Here is a 16,530-nt window from a genome sequence, read left to right as displayed (position 1 = left end):
ATGGTTGTTGTGACCGGGCCTTGGTGTCTCTACTGGTGATGCTACTGAGTAAAAAGTCTAAACCAGGGGTGTCAGACTGAGCTCCCCTAAGGGCCACCGTGCAAAATGAGGATTGCATCCAGGGCCAGACATGTCGAGTTAATTGCTTTTATGTCATCGAAAAATTCAAATATCTTTGACTGTATTATTGCAGGTCTCAAATAGACGACGGAAATGCAAAAATACTGAAAAAAGGCCCCAAAAACTAGATGGGCTGAAATGCATTGTGAATCTAAAGTGATATGGGGGCCAGATAAAAAGTGGCAAGGGTCCGGATTTAGACACATGTGGTCTAAACTGAACACAAAAGGTCCCGTGGGTACTCACCACTGATGACCTGACCAAACAGCTCCTCTGGCGTGTCTCCGAAGAAGGGCGCGCAGCCCACCAGGAACTCGTACAGGATGACCCCCATGGCCCACCAGTCCACCGGCTTCCCGTAGCCCTGACGCAGGATCACCTCGGGGGCGATGTACTCTGGAGTGCCGCACACCTGAAGAGGCATCAACGAGCAGAAAATCAGCTCAGGACTTGGAAAACAAATGGGATGCCAATTCAACCGATCCCAACGATATTCATATGATCTTAATAATAATAATACATTTGATTTATAATGCCCTTTAAAGTGCTACAGTATAGCAAGGAGTTAAAAACAGTTCCCAGAATATAACAAAATCAACAAATAGCAATAAAACACCATAAGACCAGAATTCAAATCTTGCAATGTTTCTGCAAAAAAACTGTGAAACAGGAAGAATCCTGTCCAATTTTACACAATCATAACAGGGGGAAAGGTTACAGGGCTGCACAGCATAACAGCCTATGGACATTTTAGGATTATAAGTGACTTATTTAACCCTCGTGTTGTCTTCCCGTCAAAATTGAAAAGCAACACTTTTGTTGATGCATTTTATCGATGTTTTTAACCTTTTTTTCTTACATTTGTCAATTTTTTCAACACTTCTGACGCTTTTTTTAAATGTCCAACACCACGTGACACTAACTTAGTTACTTCAGTTTTACAGTTATTGTTGGAATTTATGGTCAATAAAGCTAAGGAAATTATAGCTAATGTTTCAGTTAGAAAAGCAGAAATTAGGAATTATTGAGACTAAAATTAAAGGAATGGATGTTGATGATAATCACAGACTGGAATATGTCAACTTTTACTCAATAACTATTTCAAAAACACTTGCTATAAAATTAAATAAGGAACCCCAAAATTAATGAAAGTAGAGATTTGTACTTGGCAAAGAGCGTTGGAATCAATCATGTTATTTTGGGGAATTAAAAAGAACATTGATATAGGACAACATGAGGACAACATGAGGACAACATGGAGACAACATGAGGGCAACATGAGGACAACATGAGGGCAACATGAGGGCAACATGAGGGCAACATGAGGGCAACATGAGGCAACATGAGGGCAACATGAGAGCAACATGAGGGCAACATGAGGGCAACATGAAGACAACATGAAGACAACATGAGGACAACATGAAGACAACATGAGGGCAACATGAGGGCAACATGAGGACAACATGAAGACAACATGAGGACAACATGAAGACAACATGAGGGCAACATGAGGACAACATGAGGGCAACATGAGGACAACATGAGGGCAACATGAGGACAACATGAGGGCAACATGAGGGCAACATGAAGGCAACATGAGGACAACATGAGGACAACATGAGGACAACATGAAGGCAACATGAGGACAACATGAGGGCAACATGAGGGTTACAACAGCTGCCATGAAGGTAATGGGGAAGACTGAAAACCTCATGGTTTATGTAGTGTGCGATTTATGCGGCCTGTGGCTTTGATTTCCATGTGGATGGTTGTTTTTATTGTGTAAATTTATGGAGCTTTGCTGCGTGTGCAGCTAAAGTTGTGTGTCTTAGTCCAAGAAAAGTGTGGGACAATAAAGTTTAATTGATGGATTGCAATGTTACAGTATTATCAGTTTTATAGCAAAACGGCAAAACTATGGCACAATGTTTTGAATAAGTTGTTGCAAATGTCATCATTTTGGGCCCCAAATAGGCCAAAAAGCAGAGGGGAAAGATGTGAGCTGGTACCTGTTTATCGAGGAACTCTCTGGTGTCTTTCTCTATGTGTCCCTCGTAGAGGTTCGTGGTCAAACTCATCAAACCGATCTTGGAGAGACCGAAGTCTGTGAGCTTAATGTGTCCCATGGAAGTGATGAGAAGACTGCAGGAGAGAATATTAAAAAAAACAAGGTTAAAGGTGCCTTCGTTGTCATTTTTAAGCATTCACACAGAGGAACTAAATTTGTCTTCTGCAAACATCCTTGTAACCCTGACCCCGTATTTCAACACCTTTATTTCTATTGGTCACCCTTGACGTCTGACTGAGGGTTTTAACTAACATTTCAACCCCGACGAGGCGATTTCATCTGCCTTTGTCGAAGGAAAATCAAGTCAAATTTAAAATTTTTAAGATCTTTTTAAGAACATTCTCAATGAAATTAAGGACCTACTATATATCAAAACATCAAAAAATGAAAAATTGTCAAATGTTAGATTCCGAGGGGGGGGGAGACGTCAGAAACTACACACTATTGCTTTAAGACCTGCTTAAAATTATGTACGACCTAAAATACCTTACTTCAGTGAATTTAAGGCTTTTTAAGGCTTAAAAATTAGATGGTAGACTATTTAAGACCCCAGGAAAACCTTTATTCAATTTCTTGAAAAGCCACCACCTTGGACATACAAGGTTTTTGCCTGACAACAACAACAAAATTCTTAATTCTTAAACCTTATATTTGTAAAGATGGATAACTATAACCCTTTTAATTTGATTAATGTGGTAGATATTGTTGGAATTTAAAATGTTATATGTGTTTAAATACGGTGTGTGATTTGCATTTAAGCTAAAAGGCAAAAGCTTAATTTCAACATAAATGAAGACATGTTGATCATGCATTAAGTTGTTTTACAATACTTCTGTTCTATAACATAAGATGTTCTGGAACATTCCTTAATAATCCAGCTCTCCTAAATGTGTCGGAAGCAGAATTGATTGTTAGGGACCTTCCTGAGTCTGGTTCCAGTCCCTTTTTTTACAGCCCAACTGATCTTTTGCTCTGCAAGTCCTGAACTGAGGGTCATAAACTCTCAGTCCCATTCCAACTGAAAAGATAACGAATAAGCACGCAGACACATCACACCACTGTGACCTGGAGACCCCCCCATCCCCCCTTAGTGGATTAGACCAGGGGTCATGTCCTGACATGTCCTGGTCAACCAACACCTCCTGCCTGGTCAAGAAGGCTCACCAGCGCCTCTTCTTCCTGAGGACACTGAGGAAGAATCACCTTTCCTCACTATCCTGGTGAACTTCTATCGCTGTGCAATAGAAAGCATCCTGACAAACTGTGCAACAGTGTGGTATGGGAGCTGTTCTGTGGCAGAGCGCAAGGCACTGCAGCGGGTGGTGAAAACCGCCCAGCGCATCTCCGGGACTCCACTACCCGCCATCGAGCACATCCAGAGGAAACGCTGTCTGCATCGAGCTCGCAGCATCCTGAAGGACTCCTCTCACCCAGCCCACAGACTGTTCTCTCTCCTGCCCTCCGGCAGGCGGTTCAGGGTCCTCCGGACCAGGACCAGCAGACTAAAGAACAGTTTTTTCCCCAGAGCTGTCTCTTTATTGAACTCCGTTCCTCATTGATCCCACTCCCCTCATATACTGACAGACTCTCCTCTCCCTCCTCACACCTGCCTCCATTTTGTTATCTGCAATATTATAATGTTCACCTGCACTGCTGACTGTTACTATAGTAACGACTGTTTACATCGGCATCTTACATTTCAATGTGCACTGCTGACTGTTTATTTACAGTACCAATTGTTTACATTTACATCTACATTTACATCTGCACTACCGTACTCCACTGCACTTTAATTCGGTTAGTTTCTGCCCAAACTTTACTTTATCTGTACCACCTTTAAATCCATGTTGTACTGCTCATTTTAGCCTAACTTATTATATCTATCTGTAAAAATTCTGTCAATAATAATAATAGCCGCCTGTATATATATATATATTCATAGTACATACTCACCTGTAAACTCTGTAAACCATTAGTATATTATGCTATTTGCACATATCTGTAAACATTTGCAATTATAGTAATACCCACCAAATTCCTAGCTGTAAATCTTGCTCACAATACTTGTTATCTATATTTTGTATTCATAGGACAAACCCATCTGTAAAACTCTGTTTATAATAGTATTCTTTTCTATATTTATTCATTACATATCCATGTCTTGCACTTATGGAACCATTGTATATATCCTGCACTTACTGCTATTGCACGTCTGGTTAGACCCAAACTGCATTTCGTTGCCTTGTACCTGTGCATGTGTAATGACAATAAAGTTGAATCTAATCTAAAGAGCCGAAGAGCCAGACAAAGGAAGGGGAGAGCTGTGACAGCTTGATCTAGGTAACGTTGTCTCAGGATATCCTACGTAATAAAAAGGATTCACACATCTACATCTGAGATTCTGAATATTAATTGACTGAACCCTGAGACTGGAGCAGGATTTAGCTCCAACAATATAAAAAAATGGTACGTATTTAAGTGTGTGTGTGTGTGTGTGTGTGTGTGTGTGTGTGTCTTACTTGTCTGGTTTGAGGTCTCTGTGTACGATGCCATAATTGTGGAGGTATTCTAACGCCAGGACGGTCTCTGCGAAGTACATCTGAGCCATATCGACCGGCAGGGCTCCGATGTTCTTCAGCAGCGTGGCGCAGTCTCCGCCTGCAGGGGGGACCCGCAGTCCATTAAACACTAAGAAACCACTACCGGTATCATTAACTCTGACTATGACGGTATCTATCTTACCCTCCACGTACTCCATCACCATGCAGAGGTGTCGCCTGGTCTCGAAGGAGCAGAACATGGAGACGACAAACGGGTTCTCGGCGAACGTCAGGATGTCTCGCTCCACGAAGGCCTGCTGGATCTGGTTCCTCAGGATCAGGTTCTGCTTGTTGATCTTCTTCATGGCGAAACGCTGCCGGGTCTCCTTGTGACGCACCAGAAACACAGCGCTGCGCAGGGAGGGAGAGACAGACAGACAGACAGGTGGAGGTTTCAGTCGTAACATACAGCTCACATATCACCCACTTTCCTATCTTCATTTAAACTTAAATCAATGATCATCATCATGCAAAATCCTCATGCTGTCTGACCCGTAGGCTCCGTTACTGATCAGCTTGATGTTTTCAAAGTCTTCCTCTCGAGGGGCTTTGGTTTTAGGCTGTGGAGGAGGTGCTGGGACCGTGGTGCTTCGACCCTGAAACACACCAGAGATACATGAGCATCATCATCAATCATGTAATTATGTGACTAAAACTCTTCCTTTATGGTTGGTCACATTTCCAAAACAATAAAAATTACTGTTAATTACAGGGTATTATTGTTTGTTTTTATGCTGGACTCTATTTCCCAATGCATTGCTGTGCAAGTGACTTATGTCAACAAAAAATCTTGGAAATTGGTCCAGTATTCAATGAGAGCCGCAAACCGAGCTGCGATGCAGTGTCCACTAAAAGGTTTTGCTGCTGACAGGCTCAGATTATTATTATATAAATGTCTGACAAGATTATGGAAAGGATCCCTACAGAGAGAGACCTTTCTATTAAGAAGTAAGATCCTTTTTGTTTAACATGAAACCAAAATCGTCATCGCCAAACACACCAGACTCCATGTAAATAATCACTACTTTTAGCGTGTATAGAGCAGCATATCTCCACCAGACTCCATGTAAATAATCACTACTTTTAGCGAGTATAGAGCATCATATCTCCACCAGACTCCATGTAAATAATCACTACTTTTAGCGTGTATAGAGCAGCATATCTCCACCAGACTCCATGTAAATAATCACTACTTTTAGCGTGTATAGAGCAGCATATCTCCACCAGACTCCATGTAAATAATCACTACTTTTAGCGTGTATAGAGCAGCATATCTCCACCAGACTCCATGTAAATAATCACTACTTTTAGCGTGTATAGAGCAGCATATCTCCACCAGACTCCATGTAAATAATCACTACTTTTAGCGTGAATAGAGCAGCATATCTCCATCAGACTCCATGTAAATAATCACTACTTTTAGCGTGTATAGAGCAGCATATCTCCACCAGACTCCATGTAAATAATCACTACTTTTAGCATGTATAGAGCAGCATATCTCCACCAGACTCCATGTAAATAATTACTACTTTTAGTGTGTATAGAACCAGCATATTTCCACATGTAAACGGGTGAATTAAGGTTTTATTTTAGCCAAACCAGAGTGGGGATTGTTGGACCAGTGGAAAGATTAACCAAGACTGCTTTTGATAGTTTTAAATTGCTTCTGACGCCTTTAAATGAAGTGTGTTTTACAATGATAAAATCAATACTTATTTAAATGGAGTCTGGTGTGTTTGGTGATGCTGATTTTTCAAAGTTTATGTGAAACAAAAAGGATTTTACTCCTGAACAAAAAGGTCAATCTCTGAAAGATTTCTTTCCATAGTGTTGTCAGACACTCAGAATAATAATTATAATAATCGGAGCCGGTCAGCGGTAAAAACAGAACTTGTAGTTGATGGAAACTGAAGGTGCAACATTTCCCATTAACCTTACATTGCAGCTTGTTCCTGGAAGTGGTCTTGCTAAATACTGGACCAGTTTTAAAGATCATCACTTAGACAAAAGAGCACCCAGACTTGAAATCAAACAAAGTTACCCTGTAAAGACAAAGTCAATCTTGCATAATTTCCTTTTGAGTGTTTTTTTTTTTAATTTGTCAGACATGACACCTAGTAAATGTTGAATAATATGATTATATACTTACATCAACTGAGTCATCTGTCTCTGGGGTTTCTGGGTTCCCGCTGTCATAGCTACTCAGCTGGGCCATTTCTACAGACAGACAGACAGACAGACAGACAGACAGACAGACAGACACCAGATCCTCAATTCAACTGAACAACTTTATGAGTCCCACAAGGGGCAATAACCATTGACTGTAAATATGAATGGACAGAGCATGTGACGTCACCCATTGGTTTGGGGAGATCTGCTATGAGTCGTTGAGATGTGAGTTTTTATTGTGCGTCATGAGGAGCCCCTCGAAAACGAGATGGTCGATCTCGAGGGGTTTATACTAGTGAATAAACTTGTACACCAGCAAAAGGAAATGTGGCGTGTGAGATTACCCTCCAGGGGGTCCCTGGTGAGGCCCAGCTGGCTGATGATGTATCGGGGGATGTCGCTCTTGAGCCCTGGCCCTCTTTGGCATGGCCCTCTGCTGCCTCCAACAAATGGTAGAACTCCTCGGGGTCAAACTCCTGCAGGGGAGGGAGACGGGGGGGGGGGGGGGGGGGGGGGGGGGGGGGGAGGAGAGAGACGGGGGGAGGGAGGAGGTGAGGGATGGAGAGAAGGGAGGAGGAAGGAGGGACAGGGGAAAAGGAAAGACTGACATTTAAGTATGTAAAATGGCAGAAAGGTAAATATTTAGAAAGAATGTGTTAATCTCCCGAGTCACTAATTGGCCCTGGTTCGGCCCATGTGACAATATCATAACACCTGAGAGCCAGGTCCTTTATTCTGTTTGACTGAAAGAGTTATAGGATTTTACTCATTCATCCCCTGGAGCTCAAAGATGTTAAACGTAGAGTAGAGAGTCATTTTCATTTCTATTAATAAGTGGTGGGCAATTGCAGTCACTGTTTGATATTAAGCAGAGCTACGTCTAACTTGCGATTCCCTCATCACAATGAAATCACAGTTATTAAAAATGTGGTCTGCAAACTTTTTGTCAGTTTTGGTCCGAAATGCTTTAACCCTCATGTTGTCCTCATGTTGTCCTCATGTTGTCCTATATCAATGTTCTTTTTAATTCCCCAAAATAACATGATTGATTCCAACGCTCTTTGCCAAGTACAAATCTCTACTTTCATTAATTTTGGGTCTTATTCATTTTATAGCATTGTAAAACAAATGGAAGTGTTTTTGAAATAGTATTGAGTAAAAGTTGACATATTCCAGTCTGTGATTATCATCAACATCCATTCCTTTAATTTTAGTCTCAATAATTCCTAATTTCTGCTTTTCTAACTCAACATTAGGTATAATATCCTATAAATGAGGTTTATGGACCATAAATTACAATAACTGTAAAACTGAAGGTTGTAAGTTAGTGTTACGTAGTGTTGAACATTGAAAAAAGGGACAAAACTGTTGAAAAAAGGGACAAAAAAGTAAAAAAAGTAAAAAAACAAAAACAACCAACCAATAGTGACCCAGCCTTCTGATTGGACGATACCACAGCAGCGGCGTGAAGGACGATGAGCGGATAGACGACGCGAAACAACACGAGACAAGGACGGACGGGGTTTTGTTCTCGTGTCCTCTGACAAAGACATATAGACCACTGCGTTTGCAAACACACACACACACACACACACACACACACACACACACACACACACAAATCCATGAAACACACCTCCCTGCCCGCCGCTCTATTGTGTGCGTCCATTTGTAAAAGCCCATCCTGTACGGTGTCCCGGCTTCAGCTGCATGTGATTAATCAACCCCCCCCCCCCCCCCCCCACCCCCGCTCCTCCAATCACCCCCTCCGTCTTCTCAACTCGTCTTCTTTCTCTCTTGTCTTTATCTATTCTCCCCCTCTTGACTTTCTCCCTCCTTTTCGACCCCGGCTGTGCTACAATCTCCACCCAAACTGATGGAGGAGGCGCTCGGTGCGGAGGACGGACAAAGCGCCTTCACTATTAATTTTTTTATTTTTTGTTATTTAACCTTAATTTAACCAGGAAGTCCCTTGAGATTGAAATCTCTTTTCCGAGGGAGACCTGGCAAAGACGGCACAGCAGTAACAACTTAAATAGAAATGGAAAAACAGCAGAGTCCAAATCACACATGGAGGAAAGGAGCAGGTCACATGGGGCAGGCGCATGTTTGAGTTACAGGGCATTTTAACATGGCCTTAAACTCATTTCATTATTGCATCGTTGCATTTCAAATTCATTATTCCACTTATTTAGTATTATTCATCATTCTCACTTATTATTTTTTATTTATTCATCACTCTCATTTCCTATTTTCACAACTGTTCATATGTTCACACTGATCATATGTTCACACTGTTGCACTACGCACATTTAAATAATTGCATTGATCTCTTCATTGCACTCATGCCTCTATATTGTTTCTGTTTAGAGTGTGTATATGTTAGTGTGTATATATTAGTGTGTATATTGTTGTTTTGGTTGATATGTGTGTGTAAGCACATTGTGAGCAACAATGCTCCAAAGAAAAATTCCTCGTATGTGTCCTCAAACCTGGAAATAAAGCTGATTCTGGTTCTAATTCTGATTTGATGGGACCAGATCATTTGGATGGAGTTTTGTTTTGGATGAGTGTTTTTAGGCCGGTTTAAAAATCCCAAGAGGAAGTGCTGTGGTTGAGTCATTTCATACCGGGTGCAGCAGGAAGCTCCAAACTGTTTAAATTAACCAGGCGTGGAGTCGAGCTGTACAATATGAAAAAGCTATTCCAGTGAATGCTGGGTAATGTGCTTCATTATAATCCACAGCACAGTGCAGCCGTGTGATTAAAATGCAAAACCAGTCTCACAGGCTGATTACAACACTACGTTAATACGACACGTGATTAAAGCAACACGCGTGTCTGACACAAGACTTATTTTCATGTGTTTTGTGTTCATGTCTCCCGTGTGCGACCGCGTTATAGGGCAATTATGTGTGAAGATATATACATTACATAGATGGAAAAGGATGGAGGGAATATGCAGAGGAAAAACTATTTTCCTAGATTAAAATGTCACAAATTTACGAGTAGAAAAAGGGAATATTCTGAGATTTTAACGCTTGTGTTGTCTTCCTGAAATCCAACCGTTTTGTTGAGGCTTTTCTTTTTAAATCAATGTTTTTAACGTTTTCTTATGTTTTTGTGCCATTTTTCAACACTAACACTAACTTATTAACTTTAGTTTTACAGTTATTTTAGGAATTTATGGTCAAGAAACCTCATTTATAGGAAATTATACCTAATGTTTGAGTTAGAAAAGCAGAAATTAGGAATTCATTTGACTAAAATTAAAGGAATGGATGTTGATATGTCAACTTTTACTCAATACTATTTCAAAACAACTTCAATTTGGTTTTTTCAAATGCTATAAAATTGAATAAGATGCCGAAAAAATTAATGAAAGCATCAATCATGTTATTTTGAGTAATTACAATTAGGTAATTAAAAAAAGAACATTGACATAGGAAAACGGGTCAATTTGACCCGAGGACATGCTGAGGGTTAAAGTCCCAAATTTGCCCGAAACTTAGAAGTTCCTCGCGATCCCTCTGGGGTCTGAGGGTATTTTTGGACATAGATGATGATGTCATTCTGATATTGTTGTCAGTTTTATCAAATTTAAGCAGTATTTTGGTAGCTTGACTTGGAGCTTGACTTGAGTTCAGCAAGAATAATATCTCAGCAGAATGTATTTCATGTTAATAAAAAAAAATAAAAAGGTTGTGTGCTGGGATTTAAGAAGAAACCTTCCCGTGCCCATTTTGGCAAACTGATTTTGTTGGAAGCGTTTCCAGGAAAAATAAAATACTATGAAACGTTGACGTTTCAAAGTCTCTAGGTTTTGACATACGTGCAGATACAAGTGTAATTTGTATGTGAAGGTGAAATGTAATGTGTAAAAAATGTGAAATGGGAAGGTGGATGATTAAATGGAAGATTTGTATGTGAAGCTGAAATGTAATTTCATGGGAATTTGTAAGAACACCCTATTATTACTTCATTTTATCAATGGGAAACATTCAGTGGCTTGACTAAGTGTACACACCCAGGCTAAAGTTGATTAAAAAGAGGAATAAAAAAATCATCTTTAGGAAATTGATCTTAATGCCTTAATTCACAAAATTTAGAAAAATCCAACCTTTTAAGGACACTAATTTTCTTTGTGAATGAGTGATGTATCATAAATGAATAAATGTTCTTCCTTAAAATACAGGGGCAGAAGTATACACCCCCCTATGTTAAAATACAGGGGGCATAAGTATACACCCCCCTATGTTAAAATACAGGGGCATAAGTATACACCCCCCTATGTTAAAATACAGGGGCATAAGTATACACGCCCCTATGTTAAAATACAGGGGCATAAGTATACACCCCCTATGTTAAAATACAGGGGCATAAGTATACACCCCCTATGTTAAAATACAGGGGCATAAGTATACACCCCTATGTTAAATACAGGGGCATAAGTATACACCCCCCTATGTTAAAATACAGGGGCATAAGTATACACCCCCCTATGTTAAAATACAGGGGGCATAAGTAAACACCCCCTATGTTAAAATACAGGGGCATAAGTATACACCCCCTATGTTAAAATACAGGGGCATAAGTATACACCCCCCCTATGTTAAAATACAGGGGGCATAAGTATACACCCCCCTAGGTTAAATTCCCATAGAGGCAGGCACATTTTTAATTTTAAAGGCCAGTTATAGGCCAATATGACCACAATCAGCCAGTCAGTCCACAACCAGCCAGTCAGTCCACAATCAGCCAGTCAGTGGCTGCTCCTCTCACCAGACACTCCAGCAGGCGCGCCGGCCGGGCGATGATGATCATCAGCTTCCTGACGAGTTGCGTGACGAAGGTGACCTCCACGCTCTCCGAGCGCTCGTGAGCCTGCACACACAAAGACAACAGGAAGCTAGGTTAGCTTAGCATGAGAAAAACACGTCACCTTTAATTTCAATGTCTCACTCAACAGGAAAATTAGGTTCTGTCCATCTCAATAATACGTGTTCATTATTTTTGAATCTTGCTTTGGATACTTCATCAACATGACGAGATCTTCCTGGACCTTGAAGGCTGTGCAGTGAATGTCCCCCTACATTGTGCTATTTGTCCTTCTCAAATAAAGCGGGACAGTTTGAGGACACAGGGACAGGGACACCTGGGAGGTAATCTAAATCAGAGTGACCTCCGCCTCGCTCCCTGGGATCCAGCGTGACATGTCTGGCAGCGCGGAGACGGAGCAATTTACCCAGAAACCCACTGTAAATGACTGGAAACGCATCTGGAGCAAACACTGATCCCCGCGAAGAAATGGGGTGGAAGTGAAGTGTGTGTTAATGTGTGTGTGTGTATTATTGTGTGTGTGTGTGTGTGTATATACATATATATATATATATATATATAAAGTGGAAGCTGTAACAATTACAAACCACCCACTGTATAATATGTTTCACTCTCAGGGGGGTAATGTGTGTGTGTGTGTGTGTGTGTGTGTGTGTGTGTGTGTGTGTGTGTGTGTGTGTGTGTGTGTGTGTGTGAATGCAGCAATAAAGTGTGTATGTATGTATGTATGTATAATGTGTGTATGATGTATGTAGTGTGTGTGTGTCAGGCTAACAGAGAGGAGGTTCGTTAACAAAGCATTGACAGCTCGTTGCTGTTTGTTTAACGGAGCCGTCTGCAGGAAGCTCGGGGGCCCTGACCCCCCCCCCCCCCCTGAATAATTTACAACTGTAATGGAACCTGGAGGGTGTGTGTGTGTGTGTGTGGTGTGTGTGTGTGTGTGTGTGTGTGTGTGTGTGTGGTGTCTATATACTGTATGTGCAACCTAAATATGTATTAGGGTGTGTATATGTAAGCGTGAAGGAGACTGAATGTGTATGTGTGTGAGTGTGTGTGTGTGGTGTGTGTGTGTGTATGCACGTGTGTTAATGCGCGTGTGCCTGTGTGTGTGTGTGTGTGTGTGTGTGTGTGGCTAGAGGTGACTGTACAGGCCAGTGATCATTGAGTAATGGACAGAAAGGGACGTCTCCCACTGTGCAGCGGCTAATAAACCAGTCAGAGAGAGTGTGTGTGTGTGTGTGTGTGTGTGTGTGTGTGTGTGTGTGTGTGTGTGTGTGTGTGTGTGTGTGTGTGACTGACTGACTGTATTTACTCTGCACTCTAATGTGGAAAGGCTTCCCTGGAGTGTACACAGTGCAGAAGATGTGCTTTAACAGCTCGTATGCATGTCTTCCCTGTATATGACGTTTAATAATGATGTGATGATCTGGGGATATTAGTTGGTCACAAACATAGTCTGTCGGCGTACGTGGAAAATATTAAAATTCAACGTGTATACACGAATTATTGTTGGGAGAAAGCTTCCCTTGCATCGTTTAGAGAAAAGGAAGTCTATAAATGAGGCAAAAACTCCAATAGCCAACTTTAAATGCAAGTGACTTAATTTCAGATTCAATATATTTCAGTTTAATTTATTTTTGCATTCTGGCTTTTTGAACATATTTCCTCTGAGACACTTCAAAATAAAAGCAGTTTCCATAGATTTTTACTCCTGGTTAAATACATGCCACATTCCAGGAGATTAATAATAATGAATAATAATTTATGGTCTTTTCTTTGTTTACTTGACGAATGTTCTTATTGTTGTTATTATTATTATTATTATTATTATTGTTAGTTTGTTGTCTTTAAACTGTCTTTTTTATATATTTTTTATTTCTTTGTTCTTGCTAAAAACTGCAGCTGGAACTTTCAATTTCCTGCGGGAGTCATCCCAAAGGATCAATAAAGAGACGTCTAAGTCTACGTCTAGGTCTAGGTCTAAGTCTAGGTCTAGGTCTAGGTCATCTAAGTCTAACTCTAGGTCTAAGTCTAAGTCTCTAAGTCTAAGTCTAGGTCTAGGTCTAAGTCTACTAGTCAGTAAGTCTAACTCAGGTTAAGTCTGTAGGTCTAAGTCTAAGTTACTTAGGTCTAAGTCTAGGTCTAGGTCTAGGTCTTAAGTCTAACTCTAGGTCTAAGTCTAGGTCTAGGTCTAAGTCTAGGTCTAAGTCTAGGTCTAGGTCTAAGTCTAGGTCTAAGTCTAATTTTAGGTCTAAGTCTAACTCTAGGTCTAAGTCTAGGTCTAGGTCTATCATGCATCACGTGGCTCCCTTAGAAAACAATGGGACGGGGGTGACGTCACCGTGGGTGGCGCCCCATCACTATAATTTCAGATTTGATGTAGTTCAGTTTAATTTATTATGGCATTCTGGCTTTTTGAACATTTTCATAATTATGTTTGAGTCATATTTCCTCTAAGATACTTTAAGAGACACTTCAAAATAAAAGCCATTTCCATGGGTTTTTACTCCAGGTTGAATACATGCCAAACCCCAGGAGATCAAGCATCCCGTGGCTCCCTTAGACAACAAGGGGACGGAGGTGACGTCACCGTAGGTGGCGCCCCGTCACTTTCTCCAAAAACAGGTGGTGTTTCCACCTGGGTCCAGCTGAGAGCCAATTAGAGCCAGATGTGAGCAGCTGTACAGGAAGCCCTGATGCACACACTCCAGGTCCAGAGTGAGCTGAGTTAGCACCCTGCCCCTTTTCCCAGTCGCAATAATTTCCATTTAACAAATTATCAATTTAATTTATCATTGTTATTTTTTATTTATTCATTGTTTTTGATTGTGTTTGTTTTTGTTGCCTTTTCGTCTCCTTTTCGTCTCCTTTTCGTTCCTTTTCGTCGCCTTTCCCCATATGTCGCAGTCCTTGATTTGTCGCCGTCTTTGCTGATATTTTGTGTCTTTTGTGATACATCGCCTTTTTGTCGCCTTTTCGTTGCTTATTTGTCGCCTTTTCGTCTGTTTTTTGTCACCTTTTCGTTGCTTATTTGTCGCCTTATCGTCTCCTTATCGTCTCCTTATCGTCTCCTTTTTGTCTCCTTTTTGTCTCTTTTTTGTCGCCTTTTCGTTGCTTAATTTTGTTTTTTATTCAAGAGATTTTATGTATTGTTTTTGGTTGTTTTGATCATTTATTGTGGATATATTTAAAATGTCTCCCACTTCCAGGGTTAAATATTCTTTAGTAGTAATATATAAAAGTTTATTGATCTTGCAGAAGGTGTACCTGCATTATTATGCCATTATCATAAAATTAGATAAAAAAATGGTCTCAAAACGACAATATTATCGTTTATCGCAGTAATTTCTGAGAGACTTTATCGTCCAGCAAAATCTGTTCTCAAGGTTCAGAGTGAGCTGAGTTAGCACTCTGCCCTCGGGTGACCTGCGGGGGTCTAACAGGGTCCTCCCAGGGGGGTTCCCACAGAGCATGCCTGGATGCAGGTTGCCATGGTGACGGCCATGCAGGTCTCTAAGAGCCCCCCGTGACGAGGATGGATGAGGGAGAGAGGGAGAGAGAGAGAGAGAGAGAGGGGAGGGCGAAGGAGATAAGGGTAAAGGTGGAGGAGAGATAAAAGATGAAAGGACAGAAGGAGGCGAGGTGAGTCGGCCTCCTGCGAGCTCGGTAATGGGGTCGCGACCCGAAGAGGGAAGGAAGGGACGGATGAATAAAGGGATGGATACACAAGGAGGACAAAGGACTTGAGACAAGTCAGGACCAGAAGGAGTGGACTGATGAAAACTACCTTCTAACAGAAGACGGAGGATTTTTTTTATCAAGTAACGCTTATTTAAATCTGGAGATTTTATGTATTGTTTTTGGTTGTTTTTGTTCATTTACTGCGTTTAATTTAAAATGTCTTCCAGTTCCAGGGTTGAATATTCTTTAGTAATAATAAATAAAAGTGTATTGATCTTTGAGAAGGTGTACCTGCGTTATTATGCCATTGACATATGGTGACAGGCCTTGTGATTTAGCTAGTTTTGATGCTCACATTGCTGCACCTAAGCCTAAAATTATACTATTATATATTATATTCCTGGGAGGGGAAAGCCCAGATATCCATACTAACGCCTAGCATGAAACCAAAAGTGACTTAACCCGTGTGTCGTCTTCCCATTAACCATGAACTTGTCCTTCCTGGTCCAAATTGAAAATTAACTTCTTTTTTGGTGCTTTTCCAATGTTTTTGTCACTTCTTTCCATGATTTTGGCGCTTTAAAAAAAAAAAAAAAACCTGAGCTTGTTTAATGACAGGTTTTACATTTATTCTTGGAAGTCATGGTTAAAACAAAACTCATTTATATCAAATTACACATAGGTTTTTAGTTGAAAAGGCAGAAATTATGAAATATTTTGACTAATAGTTAAGATCAGAGGACGTTGAGTGGATCACAGATGGTTATATGTCAAAATTTAGTCCGGATACTGTTTTAAAACCCTTAGAAAAAAAAAAAGACTTCAAAGGCTATAAGATTAAATAAAACCCCCCAAAAATTTAAATTAGCTGGAGAACGTTGAATGGCATCATCCTTGTTATTTTTGGGCAATTTGATTGAAAATAAAATCCATATTTCTGATATAAAACACTTTGAAACGGGTCAGTTTGACCCGAGGAACAACACGAGGGTTAAAGCTCAGATATCACGAGTGGAAACGGAGCAAACGGTCTGTCTGTGATTTGGGTGAACT

The 16,530-nt window shown here is 40.6% G+C and overlaps 1 protein-coding gene across 1 annotated transcript in view; it reads right to left on the bottom strand.

Moving 5' to 3' along the window:
- mast2 (microtubule associated serine/threonine kinase 2) overlaps positions 1-16,530 on the bottom strand; it is an 87,438-nt gene that overhangs the window by 25,120 nt on the left and 45,788 nt on the right. The window contains 9 exon segments of the mRNA XM_032525360.1: positions 367-532; positions 2,130-2,262; positions 4,708-4,846; positions 4,931-5,139; positions 5,281-5,384; positions 6,938-7,005; positions 7,302-7,367; positions 7,370-7,433; positions 11,740-11,841. Of these exon segments, the coding sequence (XP_032381251.1) occupies positions 367-532; positions 2,130-2,262; positions 4,708-4,846; positions 4,931-5,139; positions 5,281-5,384; positions 6,938-7,005; positions 7,302-7,367; positions 7,370-7,433; positions 11,740-11,841 (1,051 nt within the window).

Source organism: Etheostoma spectabile, chromosome 9, assembly GCF_008692095.1.
Source record: "Etheostoma spectabile isolate EspeVRDwgs_2016 chromosome 9, UIUC_Espe_1.0, whole genome shotgun sequence".
NCBI lineage: Eukaryota > Metazoa > Chordata > Actinopteri > Perciformes > Percidae > Etheostoma > Etheostoma spectabile.
Note: the sequence above shows the minus strand (reverse complement) of the source record. Positions and strands in the feature narration are given on the sequence as shown.